The 25,081-nt window shown below is 35.4% G+C and overlaps 1 protein-coding gene across 4 annotated transcripts in view; it reads left to right on the forward strand.

Moving 5' to 3' along the window:
* ROCK1 (Rho associated coiled-coil containing protein kinase 1) overlaps positions 1–25,081 on the forward strand; it is an 84,577-nt gene that overhangs the window by 46,646 nt on the left and 12,850 nt on the right. For 3 of the 4 annotated variants that reach the window (XM_030510501.1, XM_030510520.1, XM_030510510.1), the window contains 17 exons: positions 1,735–1,801; positions 5,961–6,049; positions 7,593–7,641; positions 8,239–8,374; positions 8,751–8,842; positions 8,971–9,217; positions 10,978–11,084; positions 12,109–12,259; positions 13,154–13,314; positions 14,179–14,363; positions 15,039–15,108; positions 16,513–16,607; positions 18,427–18,592; positions 20,304–20,397; positions 21,442–21,530; positions 21,844–22,032; positions 22,561–22,726. In XM_030510501.1, coding sequence (XP_030366361.1) covers positions 1,735–1,801; positions 5,961–6,049; positions 7,593–7,641; positions 8,239–8,374; positions 8,751–8,842; positions 8,971–9,217; positions 10,978–11,084; positions 12,109–12,259; positions 13,154–13,314; positions 14,179–14,363; positions 15,039–15,108; positions 16,513–16,607; positions 18,427–18,592; positions 20,304–20,397; positions 21,442–21,530; positions 21,844–22,032; positions 22,561–22,726 — 2,153 coding nt within the window. Of the gene's footprint in view, positions 1–1,734; positions 1,802–5,960; positions 6,050–7,592; positions 7,642–8,238; positions 8,375–8,750; positions 8,843–8,970; positions 9,218–10,977; positions 11,085–12,108; positions 12,260–13,153; positions 13,315–14,178; positions 14,364–15,038; positions 15,109–16,512; positions 16,608–18,426; positions 18,593–20,303; positions 20,398–21,441; positions 21,531–21,843; positions 22,033–22,533; positions 22,727–25,081 lie in introns of those variants that run through there. The other variant, XM_030510530.1, reaches the window with a different exon arrangement.

A 25,081-nucleotide genomic window follows, 5' to 3' on the forward strand; every position in this document is an offset into this window, starting at 1 on the left:
ATAGTGAGGCATAGGAGGACTTTGCAAGCCTTGCATACAGTTTGGGAGTTCAGCAGTTCAGGAATTTCACCTACTATTCTGATTTTAGCCTATAATTTTAAAAAAGCTCAAGTTTTGCCTTGCAGGAAGATTTTGGAATGTAGTATGAAGAAGGTGCAGTAGTATATAGAAGCTTGTTAATAACATAATTTCTCTTCTCCCTCTCTTCCTTCTTGGGGGACAATATCAGGAATTTAGAGTTCTGAGTGGCTGTGTTTTGCTGTCATTGAAGAACTCTGCCACTAAATACTATCATAACTTTGTAGGCTTACTAGAACTAAAATGTTGGCCTAGAACTGAATTTTGTCTCGTAATACTTCGATAGTGTGATAGTCTTGAGAAATCCGAAATGACCCATTCGTACTTGCTAAACCTCTAATCCTAATTTTTATTCTGTTTTTGTACTGAAAGTAGTTAAAAAAAATTTTGAAAAAGCATATTTAGAAAAAAGTTGCACATTTATCATTCCCCCTCCTTCAGTTTAATCTTATTCATGTATGTAAAGAGTGTTTAAAGAAACAGGAACGTAGGAAAACAATGTGACTTCTGTCTTTAAAGTAGTACAATATTTTACTTTCTACGCCTGTAATCTCGTTGACTGTAAATTAGGAAATATGGTGGTTTATTAGTGAACTTCACCTGTAATGCAGATTTTAGCATACTAGCTGAGAGTGCTTTGTAACCCTATCTGGTTTGTGTGTTCTCTTCTACATTCTGATGGAGCTGGTGCTGTACCTGTTCAAGTATCACATTCTCACTACTCAACAGCCCTGGTGTGCAAGATATGGTGGCTTCTTGTACTCAAGACAGCAAGCCCCTTTCTGTTGCATTTCCTCTTTGTCGTTTGATTGTCTGAAAGTACTCTTGATGTTTAATTTGACCATGGTTTGGAGATGTCTTTGATTTTACCCTTCTTGATCTTTTGGAGAGGTTTTTGTGTATGTGAAAATACACACGTGAAACAAAACGGATGATGTGTCCATCTTCCTCCCTTCATATGTTGTAGAGTTTTTCCTCACATAGTCAAATGCAGTTAGAGACACTTTACATCTCTCTAGCTCAGTTATCATGCCAAGAATACAACATCAAATACCAAAGGAATTTGGAGATAGTAATATGTATTTATTTACCTGACTTTTCAGAATCATGACAAATAGAATTTTGTGGTATTTTTGGTAAACACTTGTGTTAAATAAGAACGCTGGCTTCAGGGTGTACTTTTTGTGTGTGGAACTCTTAGTAACTTTGTTGGAAGTTACACAATCTGCAGAGTTCTCTTCATTGCTGCTACTTGCTGCATAAGTGCCTGAGTAAATATTTATGGGATGGAAGCCAGTGAGAGTGTTGTAACCATGGAAAGCAAAGATTTTTTTCAACGGTTATTAAAAAAGAGAAGCAGTTGTATTAGTATTTGGCAGAAATCCTTTTTTATGGTGGTCTTCTACTGCAGTTTTATAATTTAGTCTTTACAATAATTTATGTGACTTTTCCAATTAAATATGCTTAAATCTTGAATTTTAATACAGAACTGAAAAAATCTGTATATGTTACTATTTGTTTATCCACATTTTGGAGAAAAAAATCTGGGGGTTATGTTTTAGGGTGATTGTATTGTGTTTATTTGGTCTTTGTTTTTTTCCATAACCTTGCTTTTAAACAACTCTTTAAAATAAAACTTTTAAAATGTTGTTACAGGTATTTAGCTGTCTCTGCAGAAAATTCCAATGATAACAGAACAGCGTCCAGTGTGGATAAAAGTGTGGTATGTCTCACTGATTTTCAGCTTTGTTGGGTCCTAGTAAAGAATCTGTTGCATATTGCATAAACTGTTTGAATTGTAAATGTCTCAAATTATTTTAGTGCTTGGAATATGGGAAATCAATGGATAAATTTTAACTGTTTAGTATGGCCTGCCTATTACAGTTACTGGAAAAACAGCATTTCAGTTCTTCATATAACATTGGTTTTCCTAAATTGGGATGAAGCAGCTGAAACTGCATACTGGTTTTGTGGAACTAGATTCACAGTTTTCATCTTTAGAAATACCTAAGTGTTTATATTTTTAGAGTGCCTTATGGATCCCAGGTGTATGCTGGCTTTGTGGCAATCGTGGAGTCTATGGATGTGTGGTGGGAAGCTTGGGCTTTCCAGTAACCCCACCAGTTTTAACTCTGGAGCTGGACTTTCTCTGAACTAAGTGGGAGGTGGCAGATAATGTATGAAGCTTGGGTATACTGCTCCATCCTAAGGGTGCCCTGCAAGCTATTGGGAATTGGGGCACTGAGGATCTGCATTTACAGCGCAGGTCACCTAGCAAGAAATGTTCAGGGATTCTTTCAGTTACTGCTTCCCAAGCTTCTTGGCAGTCTGGTTTCCAGGAGGGTACACTGAGGTGTTAGAAACAGGGCCTGCTTGGATTCTCTGTAAGTTCTGGTGAAATCAAGCTAGTCCCTTAAAAGGATAGTTTTGTGTGTGTTTTTTACAAATTACATTCTTTCCAGAAGAAAACATTGTCAAAAATTGGTAATTAACTCTAAAAGAAATCTTCTTGGCTTTGACTGTGATTTACTTAGTATTTTGTTCTGTTTTCCATTTGGAAGAGAAACAGATATCAATGTATGTTCCCTTTTCTCTTAAACTTGCAATGAAAAGGTTTTAAGGGTATATGGTATTACCCAGAGAAAATTTGTAAAGGGCAGAGGAACTGATTATGAACTTTATTGTGCTAAGTAATTTTATTGAGGATTTAAGTGTGTTGATTTCTTCATGTGTGTTGATGTGTTCCATAAATTTTGTTTTCCTCATAAACGTTTGGCTGTTGATATGGTAAAATTAAAAACAGACCCAGACTTTCAAATACTCGCAGATACTTAAAGCTGTGTGCTGGCTTTTGGTTGACTTTGAAGAGAGTTACTAAATGGACTTGTCATAATTAGTGGGATACAAGCACCTGCATGTAGTTAAAGAACCCTCAAGAGTCCTGTCCTTATTGTCAAATGTATTTGAATGTGTTGTGATTTTAACAGTCTGGGGAGGTGAAGCTCTGCAAGGATGTGATATAAAGAGGTTTATGTAAATGTTAAGTCCTGACTACAAGGTACTTTTACAGTCGTTTCTCAGCTGTTCTTCTTTCATTACATGCTGCAATGAAAACGGTAATGTTGACACATGGTTAGCAAATTAATTAGTTCTGGAAATATAACACAAGATGTTACCTGGTCTCTCTGTATTTTGGCACAACACTGGGCATCTTCTGGGAGGGACTGAGTGCCAGAAATTTCCAAGAAATACATTGCATTTTGCAAGCGTGTAAACCTTCACAGAATTAGGCCATGAAGTTGGACAGAAAGTGGAATTTGGTGTCCTTCAACTGAATTTCAAACTTCTGTGAAGATCTAATTATTTATTTGGGTTTAGTGCTGCAATAACCGCATGTAAACAGTTCAGATATTAAGAAAAAGGAGAGTAACAGATTCTCTTGCATTGGGTCTTTGGTTTTCTTCACTGTTCAGGGAGCAGAACCAGATGCGTTATGCTGTGGTGATTAAAAAAAACAACCAACCAACCCCTACCCCCCAAAAAAACCCTAAACAACAAAACAAACAAAAAGTATGGCAGTTCCATAGAGATTTTTGTTGGCTTCTCTGCTGAGGCAGGCTTTTCCATAGTCGTTTCTTCCCCTGCCTCCTACTCAAAAGGGAAACAGAACAAACTGAAACCTAAAGGAATGCTTTTATACAGAGTTAATTGTAACTCAGGATTTTCTTAAGGTACTAATTAGTCTATCGAGATCAGATTGTGCAAAACGTCCCTGGAAGCCTGTTGTCTCATACTAATATAATTAGACTGCTCAGCAAGCTTAGATAGGCTCTTTGGGGTACACTGCTATAAAAGCATCCAGAGACAGAAAGAAGCAAGAGGAGGCAATAGAGGTCCAAACTAGTAGGAGTCAGTACAGAAATGCCTCAGTTGCCAGGTGTCTTTTTGGACCTGTTCCTCATCTGTTTCATTTAGTTCCTCTATGCAGCCTGTCTTGAAGGGCTGTAAAATGAGAAACCAAGAAATGGAAGAGCAATTACTTTGAAGCTTCTTTATCCTTTATTTTTGTGCGTTAGCTGTGCTCCCTTTTTTACTAAAGTGAGAGCTAGACTTTGGATAGTCTTGCTTCTTGCTTTATTTCTCAATAGTTTGTACCAAGGAGGTGAATGTGTTGTGTACTGGTCCTCCTTCCTTTTTCCTCAAAGTTTAGATTTGGAGGCCATCTCTGTGGTTTTTGACTACAACCATTGTCTGATCCACATGGTGTTATGTTGTATGTCACACCAGTAATTGGTTTTCCAGAGCTGTTCTGTAAGTGCTGAGAAGTCTATTTCTTCCAGTATTTCCTTGCTCTCTCAAGGCTTTGTAATAAGTAGTGTTAAATATATAGAATAGAGTGGTGAATATATAAAATATGTAGTTTCTGGTTAGTCCCCAGTTGCCATGCCTGTGTTCTTTCTCTGAAAGCTTCAGAGCAGCTTAAGAAGATGGAAGAAAGAAAAAGGAGGAGATGAGAAAGGATCTCCAGTTCTTGAGAGCATCTGTATGCTCCGTACTTTATTTCCTACTAAAATGGGAAGGAGAACAGATTGAAAGTAGCAAGTAAGAAAAACGCCTGCCTGGAAATAGGCAAAAATAATCTCCCCTATAACTTTCTCATTTATTACAGATAAAGCATGCTATAATATGTCTCCAAGCATATTATAGCATCTTACTTCAAGACTGTACCAGAGGGCAGTCCTTGTTGAGAACACTTATTGCTGCTATCAAGAAAGAATGGAGACAAGCATAATCCGTCTCCTCTTCATGATCTTAGGGAGCAGTTTTAGTTTCTCTAAGCATATTTTGTGGGAAAAGGAGAAAAGGAAGAGACAGAGGTAGGAGGAAATGTTCTGTTGCTCTTCTTTCTAGGATGATTGTATGTAAGGAGTCAGGCCACTGTCTGAGGTTTTGAAGTGAAAACATGGAACAAGAAAGGAAAGGATCAGAACCACTTGATTATGTTGCTTTGAAGAGAGTCTAGGTTAGGACTGTAGTTCTCTATGCAGTTCCAAGAGTGTTGAGTAAATGCGGGAAAGCTAAATAAGGCTGACAAGGTCAGCGAAAAGGTTTAAAAGAGTGAATCAGCACAGGCTTGACTTAATGAGGTTCCTCAAAGTGGGCACCATCTTGCTGTTAATTGAGGATTTTGCTGATGTTGGAGTGGGATTATTGTGCCCAGAGATCCAGTAAGAAGGTAGATATTTTGAGACTACATAAGAAGAATGAATTTCTGAATTTATCTTGCTGGTAAACGGTACATGCTATACAGTAATGTTCTGTATTAACATCTGAGGGTTGTTACTATTTTCCAACTTTAGTACAAAGCTAGCTGGAAAAATGATTCCTGACTAATTAGATGTTAAGAGCATTTTCTCGCCATTGCTAATAACTCACAGGCCTGGTTCTGCTTCCTGAACTTGAGAGCTTGAAGATGCATTGCAAAATACATCTGGTGGTTCATGCTGGAAGAAGAAATTTTGAGAATAATTAAAAGGCTTTCTTAGATCTTTGCAGTAATACCTTTAGTCTAATTCTGAAGATACTTAAAGCAAGGAGGATTTGATTTAGCTTAACCCTGTTAATTTTAACGGAACTATTCAGAATCCTAAAATTTTATGTGCATGCAGATGACAAAACTGTGTAATAGTTAAATTGTTTCTTGTAATTAACTTCTTTAGAATTTTTTTGGGGGATCACATTTTAATAAGGTAAAAATTTATTGTTTAGATAGAAGTGAGTAAGCTGTGGTACAATCTAAGCAGCACTGAATATTCTGAAATGCTTCTTGGAAGTTTTTAAATTTAATGCATGTTCTTTCATGTACAAATATATATTTAAAGCTGGAAAATATGCAGAAGATGATCTATGAGTTGGAAGAACAACTACATAATGAAATGCAGTTGAAAGATGAAATGGAACAAAAATGCAGGTGAGACTGAACTTTAATTGGTTACATAATTTAGATACATGTAACACTTCAGTTCTGCTTTAGGGATTACCAGAATAATACTAAGAATGGTACTGTACTTCTTCAAGGGAGTTCCAGACACAAGCTTCAGTCATTCTAAACCAATGTTCAAATAGTTTTCTTGAATATAGTATGAAGAAAATGTTTCGTTTTCATTGGCACCCATGTAACACATTTTCTTTCTGAACACTTGAATGTTTGAGTTTACCCGTTTATCTCTGAATTCAGATGTTTTATTGGACTGAGGTACACAATGATCACGCTGATTTAAAAAAAAAAAGGTCAAATACTGTATATACACCATATATGTGATTATTAAAACTTTCTGGTTTCTAAGTACATGGTACTTTTTGGAAAAACACATTCATCTTTCTTTTTCTGGTGATTGATAAGAACAACCGTTTACTCTCTGAAATCTTGTTTCTACCATGTTGAAGAAGTAACTGAGTGAGAATCTGCCTATTTTATAAGCTACATGAATAGTCAGTTGAGATTCTGCTTTTCTGATAATCAAAAAGTTTTACTCTGATTCATGCCAACTAAATTCACCTTCAGTTAGCTTCTCCTTTTGAAGTCTTTTCTTGAAGGGCTAAATAAAGCCAGGAGGCAACACTAGGTGTGAGATATAGGAAAAATTTAGGCTTATGTATTAGGACCATAGTGTGTAGCTGTACAAACTACTTGTGTGAACTGGTAGCCAAAATGGTCCAGTGTGAATTTGAACTGTGTGACACTGACACTGTCGCTTACTTAAACACAACTTCACTGCTCACACGATGTGATTGCTTTCCACAAGCAGAACGTACATTGCTTGAAAGGTATTCAGTAACTGTCTTGCAGTACTACTGGAGCTGTCAGAGCACAACAGTCTGTCTTCTGGTATGTCATACTGTTTACTGCAGAGTTGGTAGATATTGCTCCTTATTATACCTGCCAGGGTACTTTTTGTTATCTCTCTGAAAAGGGATGGCTAGCTACAAAAATGCAATGGATATGTCATTGTTATTGCCGGTTAACTGAAGTTTTACTACGCACCTCACTATCTCTATGGTACTATGTTCTAATACATTGCTTCAGCAGAGAGACTTTCAAATAATATTATTCGAATATCTTTATCTATAGTAGGGAGCTGTTGAATTAATGAACTGTTTTAGCTATCTGAAAAGTTCACAACTAGAGGAAGTTTTAGCAGCTCACCAGGGAATTATAATTTTAAGGATAACCTCTTGTGTACATAAAACTGTTTTTACATTTGGAGATTAAGGGAGAGACTATGGAACCTAAAGTTTTGCATCTATAATCTGCAGCAAAGTTGATAAACACTTAATAATATATTTTAAATTACTTCCAGTAATTGTTTTCTTCAAATTCAGATATTTATTACAAAACAGCATTAGCCAAAATATGAATGTTCGCTTTAGTAATGATCCCAAATTATTTCACTGGAAAAACACTATGTGTAATGTATTCTTCTCAAATATGACTTAAATGGTTTTATTTTCAGATCCTCAAACATAAAGCTAGACAAGATCATGAAGGAACTGGATGAAGAGGTAATTTTTTTTCCTCAGTGAACCCTTCTTAGTTGAGTAAAGACGATGGATAGTGTTTTTATGATGGTGGATAGTATTTCTAATCACAGAACATATTTCTTCTGTGATTAAAAAATTGTCCTGAGATTAATTCGAGATGAAACCATCACATTTCAATAATGTAAGCATTGGAAGATACATTTTTATTTGTACAAATTTTCAAAACCTTTTCTTTCTGGAAGTCATGCTGAATTCTGCTTTCCCTGCTAAATGTTTTGCTTAGTCTTGCTCATCACAACTTCTTTAGTTTATCAAAACCAGTTACTCTAAAAATTAATGTACAGATGATTTTTCTCTCGAGTCCTTACGTTGTCTCTTATTAATAATTTTAATCGTTACTTAGTTATAATCACAGTAATGATAACTTTTCTAGTAATTTCTTTAGTTTGTCATGTAGAACTTTAAAAAGTCATCTTTTCTGAAAACCTTATAAAGGAAGCCAGAAACTCATTTACTGGAAACGATGCATTGGTTTCCTTGATTAGTAAGTTGCAGAGATACTGGTCTAAGGATCATCCTTAAAATGTAAATGGAAAATAACAATGCTTTTAATTTTAGGGAAATCGAAGAAAGAACTTGGAGTCAGCAGTGTCTCAGATTGAGAAGGAAAAGATGGTATTGCAACACAAAATAAATGACTACCAAAGAAAAATTGAACAAGAGAATGAAAAAAGACGAAATGTAGAAAATGAAGGTATGCCATGTTGTCCAAACTGACACTGATGAAGTATATGATGTGTTTTGGAGAATAATTCACTTCCTTAGCATCTTAAGTGCTATGCAACTTTAAAGGGATCTTTTCAAATAATGGACACAAATTTTGAATTTATTTTTATTTGAACAACATAGTTTTGTTTTTATTTTCGAATTCTCTACAGTATGCGGTGGTGTTCTGTAAGCACAGAATTTTACCTAGAAATGTGTATAAGAAGCAAAAAGTCAACAAAAGACCTATTATATGGCAAGAATTTGAGTGTGTGTGTGTGTGTGTAAAAACCCTGACAAACACAACAAAACAAGAAACCTAAGGATTTTTTTCAAAGCTGATTAATGGTGTAATTTTTCTTTAGTGTCCACGCTAAAAGATCAGATGGAAGACTTGAAAAAAAACAACCAGCATTCACAAATTTCAACTGAGAAGATAACACAATTACAAAAAAAAGTACGTTGCTTCTGTTCATTATCTTCACTATTTCTTAGGTTTGAGAAGCAGTATTGAGCATTCAGATACAACAAAACTGGTCCAGATAACTTTTATGTTTGAGAATCTTGTCTGTTTTATTTTAACAGCTAGAAGAAACAAATGATTTGTGGAGGACAGAATTGGATACAGCAGCAAGACTAAGAAAGAGTAACACAGAAATGAGCAAGTCACTAAGTCAGGTAGAATCACTGAACAGAGAACTCCAGGAAAGGTGCAGAGTTCTAGAAAGCACAAAACTGCAGGTGGAAAAAGATTATTACCAACTTCAAGCAGCTTTGGAGTCGGAACGAAGGGACAGAAGTCATGGATCTGAAATGATTGGTGAACTACAGGGTAATTCTTCTGTATTTATACTTTACAAAAAAAATTGTGGTGACCCTTCTTTGTTGAATAAAGTACAGTTACATAAAGGGAGGAAAGCTAACCTGCAAACCAAGCGTGACTTAAAAGAGCAATTTCTGAAGATTGGGTCTGGCTTCTGGATCATGTCCGAGCAGCTCTTGGGAGGGAGAATATCAAAATCGGAGTGGGAAACACCAATTATAAGTCTATGAGGCTGCTCTGACTAAAAGTCTGAGTAGTACAAAAATACGAAAAGCTAATACAGTGCTAGAGAAGACACAACACTGTGTTTTACTGCCATGTTGCAGTAGCCAAGTTGCCATACCCTGCACTTTCTCTTTCATGTGTGGAGAAAGCTGTTTTGTTTTCTTTTATGATGCTTCTACATGACTTTATTAAGAAGATTAAGAGCAGGACGTACAAATGGCAAGAGAAAACAACTCTGTGCACTGCAAAATGCATTTTTAACCACATCTGACTTGGCAGCATTCAGGCAAAGGATCTTTTTTCTGAAGAGTGTGGGGTTAAGGTCCTTTGCTGTTATTTACCCAAATAGCTTTATGCAATTCAGTTACTCATAGAGCTGTTTGTAAAAGCATATTTAAAATGAATGAGTAAAACATAATATTTATGAAGACTTCATCTTCTTCCATCTTATAATTTCTTATATATTGCCAGGATGTCTTTTTATACTTCAAAACCAAGTGAAGCGGGCTGTACTACGGTCAGATGTATTTGAACTGATAGGGATATTTTTGTATACCGTATTTAAGGTATTAAGTGTAATATGGAGTAGCCCTAAATATTTTTGTATTTATTTTAAAGGAGCTAATGCAAATTCTTCAGTATAGAAATATATATGCTACTACTTTGGCATGTGCATGCATGCACGCACACTACTGCTGCTGTTACTGCTAAGGTTTTGGGGGAGACCTTATTGTGGCCTTCAGTACTAAAAGGGGGCTTATAAGAAAGACAGAGACTTTTTACCAGGGCCTATAGTAACAGGACAAGGGGCAATGTTTTAAACTGAAAGAGAGTAGGTTCACATTAGATATCAGGAAGAAGTTCTTATACTGTAGGGGTGGTGAGACACTGAAACAGGTTGCCTAGAGAAGTTGTGGCTGCCCATCCCTGGCAGTGTTCAAGGCCATGTTGCATGGGGCTTTGAGCAACCTGGTCTAGTGGAAGGTGTCCCTAGATGGTCTTTAAGGTCCCTTCCAACTCAAAGCATTCTTTGATTCTACTTAGTATTTAGTATAAGCTTCTGATACCACACAGGGTCTTGTGCCAGGTGCTGGGTGGATGGGGAATAGTTCCTCTATCCATGGCAGAGCACTTGAGTCATAATCAGGTGAATACATATTACATTAGTACCTGCAGATTCATTTGAGACTGATTTCTTGTGTAATGTGCCTTATCTATATATTAATGGAGTTAACACCAGGAAAGATGCTTGTTGCATAGCATAGCAGAACTTGGATTAATGGAAGAAATTTTGCGCATTAGGTATTGGAAGTGATGGAAGGTGGGTACAAGTTTCGCATGTGATTGTTTGTTGTGAGTTGTTACTAATTGCATGCATAAAAAGTGGCTAAAAAATCAGTTTCCTTTACAATGTACAACCTTTTCATGTCTGAAAAATTTGAGAGCGTAAATAGTTTAGGGCCCCAGAAGTCAGTAAAGCTTGAAAGGCCTATTGATCTAAGTCAAGTAACTAATATTGAATGATATTTAATTTCTTATGGCAGTTCGGATTACAACTTTACAAGAAGAAGTAAAAAACATTAAAAACAATCTTGAAAGAGTGGAAGCAGAAAGAAAGCAAGCACAGGATATGCTTAATCATTCAGAAAAGGTATGGCAAAATGATGCTGAAGCTAATGCTTGTTCTTTGTCAGCTTTTCACTATTTGCATATAGTATTTATTGATGTTGCTAAATCCTGTGTTCTTCCTCTAATTTAGTCTTGTGCTGAATTGATTAACTAAGTGCTAATTTACAATCTCATCAGGATGGTAGGTCTCACAAGTCCTCAAGCAGTTCTTACTCCTAGCTTTGGGCATAAAATTAGTGTTTGTCATTTACTGTCACTGATTCAAGGATCCAACCCTTCTGCCAGTAGCAAGTAATTTTTGTTCTGCCTGCCTACCTATTGCTGCAGAGAGTTGAACTTGTTAAAAACATGAAATTTAAGTATCTGCTTTTACTGGATTTAAAATTTGACTGGATCACTGCCAGACCTTTTGATCTTCAGTTTTGGAGCGGAACCGTTTCAATGGTAGCAGCATGTTCCCCTAATCCCCACCCCAAGATGGAGAAACAAGTAGAGTTAAAGAAAATTCTGCATCCCTTTTCTAATTAGCTCTACACTTTGAGGGCAGGTAAAGACTTGCTGTACCATGTGGTCTATCCAAATAAACCAGAGAGATATGACTACCTATAAGGGAAGGTGCAAGCAGTTGCCATTCTCATTTGGTGTTATGTGAAGCAGTGACCCAAAGGCAAGTCCCTGTCTCTCAAAGCTCATCTCCAGTGCTTGTTTCATGAGTTACTGTTAATGGCTGTCAGTCCCAACAATGACGTTAACAAGAGTTGCATCCAGGTAACAATAATTCAGATTCTTCCTGTGTGCTCTACTGTTGTCAGTGGATTAGTTGTATGCTTCCACTATTTTACAAATTTATTGACTACTGAAAAAGGTTAATGAATTTTTCCCCAGAGCACTAAGTACAGTTTTTGTCTGCTACCATTCTTTATTAAGCATGGAAAATAACATGGATTTCTTCATAACAAAAAGTTAACACTGAAAAAGGGAAGAAAGGAAATGTGATTCCCTCAGATATTATAGAAATTTGGTAACTTTTTTTTTCTTATATTTAGGAAAAGAATAATTTAGAGATAGATTTGAACTACAAACTCAAGTCATTACAAGACCGGTTAGAACAGGAAGTAAATGAACACAAAGTGACTAAAGCTCGGTTAACTGACAAACATCAGTCAATAGAGGAGGCAAGATCAGTTGCAATGTGTGGTAAGTGTTTCTTGCAAGATGCAGGTAAATACATCATAAAAGGTATTTTGATTATGCTGTCTTAAAACACATCATCTTATAATGTAGTACTCTTATACAGGTTTTAATCTCTTGCATAAAGAATGCATATCAAAATCTTAAAACATGAAAACTACACATTTGAAATTATTTTGTCTAACTTGGTACTTGTACCATAAAAATTGCATTATTTCTTAATGTTTTGAATATCTTACTTGGTTTGCAATGAGAGCCTGCCTTGGCTTCTAAAAAGCTATTGGATCTCAAAATCCTGACTAATGCTAAACAGAATGAAAGAATGCATTATCAAGGAGCACTCACTCCTGTGTAACTGCATTAAAAATATTGGTGTTGTATCAGGCTTGTCTGAAGTGGTGAAGTTTCTTTTATATATAAATATCCATGAGTCAAAGGTGTGCCTTGACATCTTAATTGAATACATCAGGTTTTCTTTGTGAATGTCATCGGTACCTGGATGTGTAGTTTGTAACTTTTCAGAAAGCTAACACAAATGGTAGCATTTGTTTTCTTTCACTCTACTATCCATTCCTGGAAATGAAACTTTGCCTTTATTTTGCAATGATTACTTCAAGAATCTGTGTTTTTTTTTATTTCTTTCACTATCTGTCTTTCAGTTGTCATGATAATATTCCAGTGCTTTGAATGCAAATTGGAATAATTTTTTTTTTTTTCAGTGTTTCTTGTAATAATGCCAGGAAGTTTTTACTCAGTAATCAGTCCAACAGCAAAAGAGTTTAAATAGCCGAACAAAAGCACTTGTAAATTAGTAAGATATTTAAGACTGTGTTTATAGAAGCACTCTTGCAGAAGCTACATATTCATTTTTGTTGGTTTTCTTTCCTTAATGTTGTTTAGAAATGGAAAAAAAAATAAAGGAAGAAAGGGCAGCAAGAGAAAAGGCAGAAAATCGAATAGTGCAAGCTGAAAAACAGTGTTCAATGCTGGACTTTGATCTGAAGCAATCTCAGCAGAAACTGGAACACCTTCTTGAGCAAAAGGAGAGACTGGAAGATGAAGTAAGTAAAATGTTCATCACTAACAATTTTCTATATAAATAAGAAATTATAGTTGCACTGAGAAATGGAAAATTAAATTCACTTACATTGAACTGTGTAATACACCTCTCAATAGAACTGAAGACAGTTGGCCTAAATAGTGGTAGGTAGTTTCTGCTTGTTTCTTAGCTCTTCGATGCCTTACATATTTGAGCCCTCAATTTATTACAATACATTTTTTTGTGTGTGTGTTTCCATTTCTTTTTTAAAAATAAAAACTTGCCTGTGAATTTGACTGTGTAGTCTGATGGGTTTGGATGGTTTGCAGTTCTAAGTTTGCATTTTCCAGAAAAGCATTCGTTCAAGGAAACGCAATTAGAATATTGAGTGTGAAAACTAGGTACTAAGAATAATAGTTTCATCTTTACTTTTCCTTTACAGGACACTGGGAATGAAGGTTGTAACACCTTTTGTGTAAATTAGTTTTTATATAGCTAGTAGGCTGCAGTTCTTGCTAGGGTGAGAAGTTTTTAGGATCTGAAATCCGCAGACAAGTTTGCAGGACCTTTCAGGACACAATTTGGGTTTCTTCCATTGTTGCCTTTAAGATAAGATAAAACACATTTGGGATTTTGAAATAAACTGAGTATGGGGAAGCTTTATTACCATGCAGTGTCATATCAGTATGTTCTGTAAGGGCAGCAGCTTTCCATAAGATTATTGCACTGAAGTGACTGGAGATTTAGGAATATTTTTATTTACTGTGCAATATATAGCATCTAGGCAATGGTATTTGAAATAAAATAATCCATATATGAAACACTTTCAACCACATGGGATTGGTTATTCAGCAAATGCTCCTAAATTGAACTATTTCTCTTTTAGGTAAAGAATCTAACACTTCAGCTAGAACAAGAGACAAATAAGCGAATAATGGCACAGAATGAATTAAAGGCACAAGCCTTTGAAGCAGATAACTTGAAGGGTTCTGAGAAGCAGCTGAAACAGGAAATCAATACGTTGTTGGAAGCAAAAAGATTACTGGAATTTGAGTTGGCTCAACTTGCTAAGTAAGTAAAAATCTGAAGTAAAATGGAAAAAATTGCTTAATTATACATGTACTGTTCTGCCTGTTCCTATTAGCAAATAAAGTTTTCTGGTGCATAGGCATTTTTTCCTAAACGAAAAGAGTATTTTTAGCTGCATGTTATGATTTCTCTATGTAGCCTTCAGTGTTGGAATATTTTTGTTATGAGCTATAATGCAGAAAAATTCTTGGCTCATCATTCTGTGTCAAGGCATATATATGTGTGCGCCATTTTTATTTGACTGCCTCCTTTATGGTTGACTGTGATACTACTTATTAAATCATGTGGGACTTTTAGTTTTACTACAGAGGAGTCAATAGCTCTTTTTCCCCTTTTAGCTACCTGATTCTTTTTATTAACATTTCTTAAGCTGACTAAAGACAATTTTCATTAATTAGGCTTCTATCATACGTTCCTTCAGGTGACTTAAGAAGTACTCTAAATGGAGAAATGTTGTCTTCTCAATTACAAACTGAAATGATCACCAGGATAGAATAAGGAATGTAATTAAATCAGAATTTTAGGATACACTGTTGGTCTTCCTAATAACATGTGCAAATGTACGATCTTTGTAGGATGCTGTTCTGGTTAGAAATAATCTTTGTCATTTGTTAGTAGCTGACTTTTTACTTTTTTTCCTTCTTTATTACTTCAAAGACAGTACAGAGGAAATGAAGGTCAAATGCGTGAGCTTCAGGATCAGCTGGAAGCTGAGCAGTATTTTTCGGTAAGACTTGCAAAAAATTAAGTGCTACATTTTGACATGAAATCATTGAACTGTGAATAGTTTGACATGTTAACATTTTTTAAATGTAACTACTTGCATAAATCAGCAATTTGCAAATTACAAGCAATGAACAAAAAATTAGAGAACATTAGATAGTCTGTCTAATCTGTTGCTTTGTAGTTGTTTGTCAAATCTTACATATTGAGGAACTCTTATCTGAGCTATTCATCGGAGTAGTTCCTATCTTGAGCTTGGAAAAGAGGTATTTTTCTGACATAATTGCAAATTTTTGTAGAGAGTTCAAAACCTTCATACTTATTGGAATATATTCCATGCTATTGATCTACCATAAGTATATTTAAGAACCATAGATCCAGGAGCATTCTGCCTGTATTCCTTATCCTTCTAAAAAGATACCTTCTCTGTGCCTGAGTCCTTGAAGAGCCTTGTTTGGTACTTCAGCTAGCCAAAATGTGTATTTCATAGACTTAGTTTGATCTGTTTCATTTCTGTGAAAAGAAGCAATGGTATGAGATGCTCTATAATGCCTGAACTTCAAATACTTTTGTAAATATGAACAGTCTCATTTCACTTTGGGAAATGAAATGGGAACTTTTAAAATTTGGTTCTTCCTTGGAGGGGCAATAAAAATTACTAAACTGCACATGATTAATTTCATTATGTGTTGCAAATTTTTGTGCATTTCTCCATAATATACTGCTAAGAAGATCTAGAATATTGTGCTTCATTCTCAGTTTTCTCTTTTTTTTTTTTTTTTCCCTGGCATGTAGTTCAAATGAGACATTTCAGTCTGAATATTTGGCAAAAGTACTTTACTGTAGAAGATAAAATTTTAATTTTCAGAATTACTGGTGGTGGTAATAGCAATATAGTAATTGAGAATAGAAGCAATTCATGGTAATCAGACAGACCTCTTGAATCAGTTATCTGGACAAAGTCAGTCTGTACACAAAAAGCTTACAGTCTAAGAGAAAAGATACATGGATACAAAGAGAATAGAACAGGTGGAAACACAGGACAGTATTAGCCTTGTTTGACTAGCATTTTCAGACAGTGGTGCTACAAGAGGATGCAGTTTTGTCCTGTTGTCTCCAAGAGATGTGCTCAGCTGAGTCCCAGTGCATTCCTCCTTTTGTCATCAGGTGTGTTTGTACAACTATGTAGGAAACCAGACTAGAAAATTGAAAACTAAGCTGGTCACATCAGTTTCCTACACAAGGCAAACTGAAAAGGAGCATCTCAGGCAGGCAGGAAGGAGGAAATTTCATTAAAGACAGTACTGGCATATGTTGGGGTTTGACAGATGCAAATGAACACAGTACCAAAACAACGAAGAATTTACTATGGAATTTGACTAATGATTCTTTATGCTTTCTTTTACAGACACTTTACAAAACTCAGGTTAAGGAACTGAAAGAGGAAATTGATGAAAAGAATAAAGAAATTCAAAGAAAAACGCAGGAATTGCAAAATGAAAAGTATGCCCATTGTGTTTCTCAAATACATATAAGTTTTGGGTTTTTTTCCTATAGTATGGTCTCAGTCACAAAGATTTTTGAATCAGGTTTAAACTGTTTAATTCCTTCAGAAAAAGTCAGGTCTTTAAAAGGGTTCCATAATACCTTGTAAGATGACAAATACATAGAATTTTACCTATGCTGACTTACAAAGCCAAATATGGTTATTCATGTTTGCTTCCAGATGTTACAAATGGAGTCCAAAGAAAAATGATGATGTCTGAGAACTTAGGAAGATGCAAGAATTTGCAAAAACATTCCAATTTGTAGTAATCATCTTGCTTGTGTAACAACTTTTTTATTTGATTGTATTATCCTGGTAATTCCTTGGTATATTTCTATAGCAAATAAAATAATTTGAGAAGAAGGTAATGAAAATACTTGGAATTCTAAGCTTAGTATGCCTCTGGTTACAGCAAAAACAGTTAATCCAACAATGATTGTGATGTACTATTTTCTAAGTTAGCAAATAAGGAAAAAAGTTTTTTAAACTTGTTTTTCCAATTTATTAATTTAATATATATTGATTCTGAAGGAGGAGACTGTAGCCTTATGCATGAAGCAGAGTTTCTTCTTAAGTCTGTATCTCTTGTTCTACTTGAGCATCAGCAGGATGTTATGTACGGTGTTTGTGATGCATTTCGATGGGCTAAGGAAGGGAGAAAGAAAAGATATGATGTAGGGGGAAAACACCTGTCTGTGCAGCGTTGTGCAGAGTAGGATCTGACTTTAAAAGAAAAAAGGGCGGGAAGGGGAAAAGACTTCGTTTATTCCTTTTGTGTGTTTTTTGTTGTTTGTTTGGGGTTTCTTTCTTTGTTTTTCTCTTATTTTTATAGATTCCTTTTTTTTTCTCCTGTTTCCTCCCTGTTCTACAACCATGGGAATTGTTACAAACTCTAGGTATACTTCAGCAGTTACCTTTTGTGGTAGAGGCCCATATCTACCACAGATGTATCAAATCAGTGGATTCCAAAACATACTTCACTGTGTAAATATCTTTTTATTTCGCAGTGCAGGAAGGGCATCTGTCATGAGCCCCTCCTGCAGTCATGGGTTGCCACTTTTGTCTCAGCATGCTGTGGGCTGTGTCACCTGTTGCTGGGTACATCTGACTCCTGGGTGCTAGTTTGGTCACTATGCTTTGTGTGGGTTTCTTTGCAGGCAAATATAAAGGAGCTCTGCCTGTACTCTAAGCACAAGCAAGAAAGTTTGGCTTGTATGCTGAACTGATTAGATGTTGTGTATACATTAATGAAATGCTGCACCTAAGCTAATGCCCCTGCCTCTCAAGCTGTAGATGGAATTTGCAAGCCTTTCTGCAAAAGGTTGCATAGACAGAGAACCACTGTATATTTTCAGAAACTCTATGCAATTTTCCTTATTGTTAAAATGGTATGGAGCACACATCTTCATGAGCAGTAATGATGTGTGAAGTAGCAGCTAAGACTGATGGGGTTAAGTATCTTTTGATGGACCACACTGTACATGCAATTTAGTTTTAGTTTTTATTCCTCAAAGGCAGAATTTGACACACCTGGTTTCCTAAGGGTTGGTGTTTCATGGGTGGTTGAAATTTTAATTGAATTATAGTAAGCTTGCTGCTGTAGCTTGTGTGGACCATCAAGAAATACAGGAGTACAGAGTGTGTTTTTGTAAATCTTTTTTTTTCTTAAGAAACTAAAATAATGACAATTAGTGGAGTGGTGTAATTTGGGTTGTTAGTCTTCCTGAAAATTTTGAATGTTTCGTGTAGAACAAAATGTTCGTGTCCTTTCTACAGAGAAACGCTCACTGCCCAGGTGGATTTAGCTGAAACCAAAGCTGAGTCGGAACGGTTAGCGCGAACACTCCTTGAAGAACAGTATTTTGAACTGAGTCAGGAAAGCAAAAAAGCAGCGTCAAGACACAGGCAAGAAATGACTGACAAGGACAGCATCATAAGAAGGGTAAATTATTCCACTGTAATTAATACCTATATATATCTTCTAGCTGAAAACAGAAATTTATATTTCTATTTTAATTTATAAAGTCTTGTCATTATAAGTGATAAGTATCAAAGTTTTGAACTCGTTTGGAATCTTCCAATCCCATCGTGTGAACTCCCAAAGAAATGTAGACTTGATGACACCTGAGGTGAAGCCAAAATGAAAATCAACTGAATGTCTCTAATTCAATTATTAAGCCTTTTGTGGTTACTTCTTGTCATTGCCCAATGTATTATTTCAATCATGTAAATTTGTGGATCTGTATATTAGAGAGCCTTACTGTAAAATAACTTAAGTCTTGAGTTTCTTCCTGGTAAACTATTTTAAAAAACCCTAAACAAACACAGCAAAACACCAAAACCCACCAAACCCCAAACTGTAACTTTTGAAGATACTTCATAGTGTAGCTCTTGCTTAGTGCAGCTGTTGTGTATTAGTATCAGGTTGATAAATGTCTTAACTGAAGAGTTTCAAATAGCATAGTTATTTTATCATTACTGGTTTTTCCCATTTAGCATCAGCTATGGAGATTCTTTTTAAAGAATCTTGGGGGTGTAAAACTTCAGTAAAACTCTAGATGTGACGGAACTTGGATCAGTTGCTTAAAGCTTTTTATTAGTGCTACCATGGATATTGCATCTCTGTGTAAAGATAGCGGCAGTAGTGTTTGTTACATGTGTTTCTTTGATAAGCTTGAAATTTCCAGATTGCCACCATTTCTAGAAGATTGAAATACTTCCTTGGCAGTATGTTTTTTGGTTCCGGATATTCTCATAATTTTGTTAGACACAATTTCTATAGGCTTCAAATGAAACCTTTTTTGGGGAATGCAATTGTGTCTGGTTTTTAATATGTACTTGTTAAGTGGCTGGCAAAGTGATCCTGACTCTGGCAGCTAACATTCTAACATACTCAAAGTGTAATGGTTTTTCTTTCTGGTTTGTTTTGGGTTTGGGGTTTTTTTGGTTTTCTTATTTTCCTTTTTTTTGTTTGTTTTTTTCTTTTTTTTTTTTTTCTTTTTTTTTTTTTTGGTTTTTGTTGTTGTTGTTTGGTTGGTTTTTGGTTTTGTTTTTTGGTTGGTTCCCCCCCCTCCCCCCAAACCTACATGCATATTTACCTGTGTATGCTCTGACTTACTCCAAATTTTGTTCTATTATTATGCTGATTTATACCTATTTTTCGTGATACATGACAATTATTTAGCAGCAGATGCCATGTATCTACTCTAGCCTTGAATGCTGGAGTTGTATCATCTATTAGCTGCTCTTCTGTCTGGATTCAGGGGATCAGGCTTCTAGGTACTGCTTTTTCAAAGTACCAGAAATTAACTGGGAATCTTCACATTCAATAACAAACAGTCTAATTTTGCCAGAGTTGGGTTTTCAGTTCTGTACTGCACTGTTGTCAGCTCTGCAAAGATAATTCAAAAGAAAAAGAATTCTTTCTGGGACAGGTGTATTTTGAGCCTTCTAGTAAATCACAACAGCTTAGAAATACCTTTTTATAAAATTGAAGTTTGAAAGGTAAGCAGATTTTTGTGTATATGATCTGAGGAAGGCGTTCCAAGTAAATGGCTGTTACAGTTTTAAGGGTATTTAAAATAATAGTATCATAAATATTTTTAGAATTGATGGCAAATTCTTTATTTTAAAATGTGTTTGTTTTCATTTAGCTGGAAGAAACTAATAACACATTAACCAAAGATGTTGATTTGATAACAAAGGAAAATTCAGAGATCAGTGAAAAAATTAAGAAACAGGAAGAAGGTATGTCGTATTTGGAGTTTTAATTCACCTGTTATGAAACACAATTGAATTTGAAGCATATGTGGCAAAATGGGAAATGGGAGAAGGCACTGCTGTTTATCTTCCCTATTATTTGGGGCTTGATAAAGAATAATAGTCATTGTTTTAATCTTGAAAATATATCTTTTGTGTCAATCTCACTCCTTTTTGGAAAGGGTAGAAAGGACCCCAGGAACTACCAACCTGTCAGCCTTGCCTCTGTGCCTACGAAGATCATGGAACAGATCCTCCTAGAAGCTATGCTAAGGCACATGGAGGACAGGGAGGTGATTCGAGACAGCCAGCATGAGTTTCTGCTCACACTCCCTTGTCACTTTAAACCAAGTTAGCATTAGCAGGCATAGTCAGGAATGCCTCTCCACTAAAGGTCATTCATACATTGTCTGTCTAACCCCCTTCTGCCAGCCATGCCCTTGTGTGCATGAAAGGTATTAAAGTATTTTACTCATTTCATTCTCAATCAGCAGGCCGGAGGTGTGATTGAGAAATCAGTAGAATCAAGTAACTGGTGTGTGAGAGAGGGGTGGGGGGGAAGCATAACAGAGTCATTCCTCATTTGAAGGAAGCCTTTTTTTCCTATGTTTACTTTATGCCTGGTTTAAGAATCTGTACTGGATGCGGTCCAGATACAACTGGGTCCAGTCGTATCAGTCTTATTCTGTGTGGGTACTGACTTAGTAATTTTTGGTGCTGCAGAAACACTTCTAGTAGTACAAATGTGAAAGGAATGGGGCAACAAACTTAGTAATCATCAGGAAAGAAAAATATATATGTTGTCTTTAGCATTTCATCTTGGTGCCTTCCTGATATATATATCCTTCTGGTAATATTCCATCATTATAGTAGCATTAAACTGGTAACCTTTATCACTACTAACTGTATTTACACAGTAAGTGACACAACAGGAAAATGAAAGAGGAAAAAAAATGGAATTGTAGAACAGATTAAGCTTATGAATACTTACTTTGTCCTAAAATACCTCAAAGTTGAACGTTATTTTAACAGAATACAAAATAAAAAAAGAAGAGGAAATCAATAATATTAGAATGCATTATGAGAAGAGCATTAACACTGAAAGAACGCTGAAGACACAGGTATAACTTTTAATGCAATTTAATAACAATTATTTTGCATATCAGATATATTTTCAATTTATTGTTTTTTGTATAACTAACCCTTAGTTCCTTTGAGATTAAGTGTATGTTAACCATGATGTGTAATATGCATTCTTGATCGATACAGTTGAAAGAATAATTTTTTGATGCTGTGTACTCTTCAGTATTACTTCTGTCATTTATGTTGGTGAAGATATTTTTTGATCGAATCCTATAACTAGAGGAACTTAGTTCTATATGAAACATGCTTGCATATAGCATTTTTCTTACTGGTTTTCTTATTTCTTAACAGGCTGTCAACAAACTGGCTGAGATAATGAACCGGAAAGATTTTAAAATAGACAGAAAGAAAGCGAACATGCAAGATTTGAGGAAGAAAGAGAAGGAAAACCGAAAGCTTCAGTTAGAACTTAATCAAGAAAAAGAGAAATTCAATCAGATGGTGGTGAAATACCAAAAGGAGGTCAATGAAATGCAAGCGGTAAAATCATTTTAGTATTTTTGTCACATTGTGGAATTCTCTCCACAGAAAAATGTGCAGCTCCTAGTCTGCTTGAAAAAATAGCAAGTTCTGTTCCAGATGTTCTAGGCTGCAGAATTTTAGTGAGGCAGAGAACTTAACGAATGTGCAGCTGTGCTTGTTCTCATTCATTTCCTCTTCCTAAATTCTTAACTGTGGAAGTTACTGATACATTATGAAGACTAAAGTAATGAATATTGTTTATCGTACTATTTATGCAGTTTATTTCACTGGTAGGTGCTCTCCTTTTCAAAATGAATGGTAATTTAAGAGTTAATCAGACTGTCTGTTACTTGAATGCATTGCCGGATCTTTGATATTTGACTTTTTTTTCCAAGGCTGAACAAACACTTCTACTATAATAATTTATGTTAATGCTATCAAAAGTATCTAGAGATATTAAAAAAATAGTAATAAGTTTTGTTTTCAGAATACTTTGCTGTCATATTTTTACTATCACAGTAACTATGCATGTGTATATACATACAGCAACTAGCAGAAGAATCTACATACAGGAATGAGCTCCAGATGCAGCTGGATAGTAAAGAGAGTGACATAGAACAACTACGAAGGAAAATTTTGGACCTCCAGCAAGGGATGGATTCTACCAGTGTTGCTAGTCTCCAGCCAGATGAAATGGATGGAAATCTTTCAGGTAAGAGAAAAGCATATTTGGACTACTTGATTTTGTGCATACGCATAGTTTTGGAAGGTACTGTTTCAAACAAGTTCTATCTTTTAAAATCTTACATCATTCTGTTTCAGTATCACATATCCACTTCCTTATTTCTTATATTTTATTTCATAGCTGCTTATATTTAAGTGTGAATTTCTTCTCACATCACACTTCCCACTGTATAGCTTGGCATTAGCATAATTTTTATCCACTTTCATGGAAGGAGTATTTTTACATCTGCTGCTGTTCATATATAGTGAATACAATGTGCAGTGTCCAGTGAGTAGAATACAGGGCCAGCACTCCCTCAACATTGCAACTGTATTTCGTATTTTGAATGCAAAATTACCTTCATCTTGTCTGTTCTTACAGTCATGTAGCACCATTGTGACAAGTGGCAATAATTTCCAATGTGAAAAATAATCAACAAATTTTCATAATGCAGTTACAGTTGTATGGAATTCTGACTTGGCAGGTTAAAATAAGAATAAATAATACAGACTAGTTAGCCATTTCCATGCAGTGCCACTTCTAGGCATTATATTTTGAAACCCACTGTTACACTGGTTAGTGATCTCCTCCTCCCCAATGTTTGAAAAGTGTCATCAGTTAGTACTTTCACATGATCCACTTCTGTATCTCCTGGATACAGGAAAAAATGTGCAGTGGTAATAAGCTGTGCTTAACAATTTCCAGATGTTGGAGCTAGGTTTATATTTTTGCATAGTTAAGTAATTTTTATAATTCATCATGAAGTTCTTAATAAATGCTTGTCTTACAGATTTACAGTCTGGTTTTTATTGTAGAAAAATATATTCAAACATACAAAAATAGAAGACTATTTTGGGTATTTTAAGACTTCAGTGGACAATTAATCAGATAAAAGCAAATAGAATCATTTTAGTTGTCTGTTTTCCTGTTAATGCACTTCATGCTGCTCAGATTGCCACATTCTAGAGTTTTTCCAGGGATCTTAGAGTGCTTGAAATTTCAGGTAGGTTACCAGATTTAGTGTATGTTTTTATGCAGTTATTCCCTTCTGTGTCTATTTTCATGTCCTGTCTTCCCCTTAGTATATTTTTAGATTTTTAGTTCATAATTAAGTGAAATCTATTCTAGAATAGATTTTCATTTGGGTAGAGATATAGTCTTGTCTTCACAGCTTCCATTCTGTCCAAGAAGTGTTTTGCACTCTGAAATTTGATCTGTAAAACCCTCAGGCAGTTGCCACCTTGTGAAGTAAATGTTTATTTTACTTCTTTTGAAAATGTCTTCTGGACCAAACTTCCACTGAAACTCAGTATTGGGAATTCTTAGAGCTACTAGATTGGTGAAGGAACATGTTTTTTCTTAGTTGTCACCTGCTAGAAGCCTGCCTCTGGTATTTCTGAACTGTCAAGTACTTCTCAGGAGTTTCTCTTAGATACTAATTATCAGTGCAGTCCATTTAACTGGGGTAAAAAAAGAAATCAGAGGGGTTTTACTTACTAAAGTGTTTTTTCTCTGTGGAAATTAATACTTGGAATTGAGCCGTATGTTTGATAGTGTCTCCTAAATGAAGAACATTGTAGTTCATAATTTTTTTTATTAAAAATTTCTGAACTCCTGTAAATTGAGAGTTTAAATTTTTCTACAAGAAAACAGACTAGATTCATTCTACATAAAAGGGTAGTTTTGAACTTCCTCACTTTGCTTCTCAGACATTTTCAGCTTAATGGGTGTTGTGTATTACACTGAAAACACTCAATGCCTCCATATGCAAGATTTGAGGAAGAAAGAGAAGGAAAACTGAAAGCTCCAGTTAGACCTTAAGAAAAAGAGAAATTCAATCAGATTCCCGGTTTTATTCTTAAGGGCCAATAGTATGTCAGTGTGACCCTGTTGTCTCCAAGATGTTAGAAGGGCTGTAGGAACAAGCTCTTTCTTTGTCTGCGTCGTTACAGTCCGTTATTTTCAGTTTTACCTCTGGAGATGTGTTTAGTCAGGCATATACAGGCTTCTGACTGTATGACTGTATTACTTGCCACTTCAATTTGGGGGGTAGAAATTTTGGTATGTGCAGTATCTTTTCCATCGTTAATTAGAACCTCACAGTTACTGGGAGTTCTTGTGGTTTTCATCTTCTATACTCATGACCCCTCTATTTCTTTTTTAATAAGCCTTTCATTTCTCTTCTTCTTTCTTGCCCTTTTCTCCACCCATGCCTCTGCTTTTTACTGCAGTTGTGCTGATGGTGTTACTGTGTCATATAGGTAGGACCTTTAGTACATAATATTAAGACTTGCCTAGATTCAGATCATGTTCTTACATGCTGCTTTTTTAATTAGAAGAGAT

The sequence above is a fragment of the Strigops habroptila genome, chromosome 1 (genome assembly GCF_004027225.2).
Source record: "Strigops habroptila isolate Jane chromosome 1, bStrHab1.2.pri, whole genome shotgun sequence".
In the NCBI taxonomy this organism is placed as follows: domain Eukaryota; kingdom Metazoa; phylum Chordata; class Aves; order Psittaciformes; family Psittacidae; genus Strigops; species Strigops habroptila.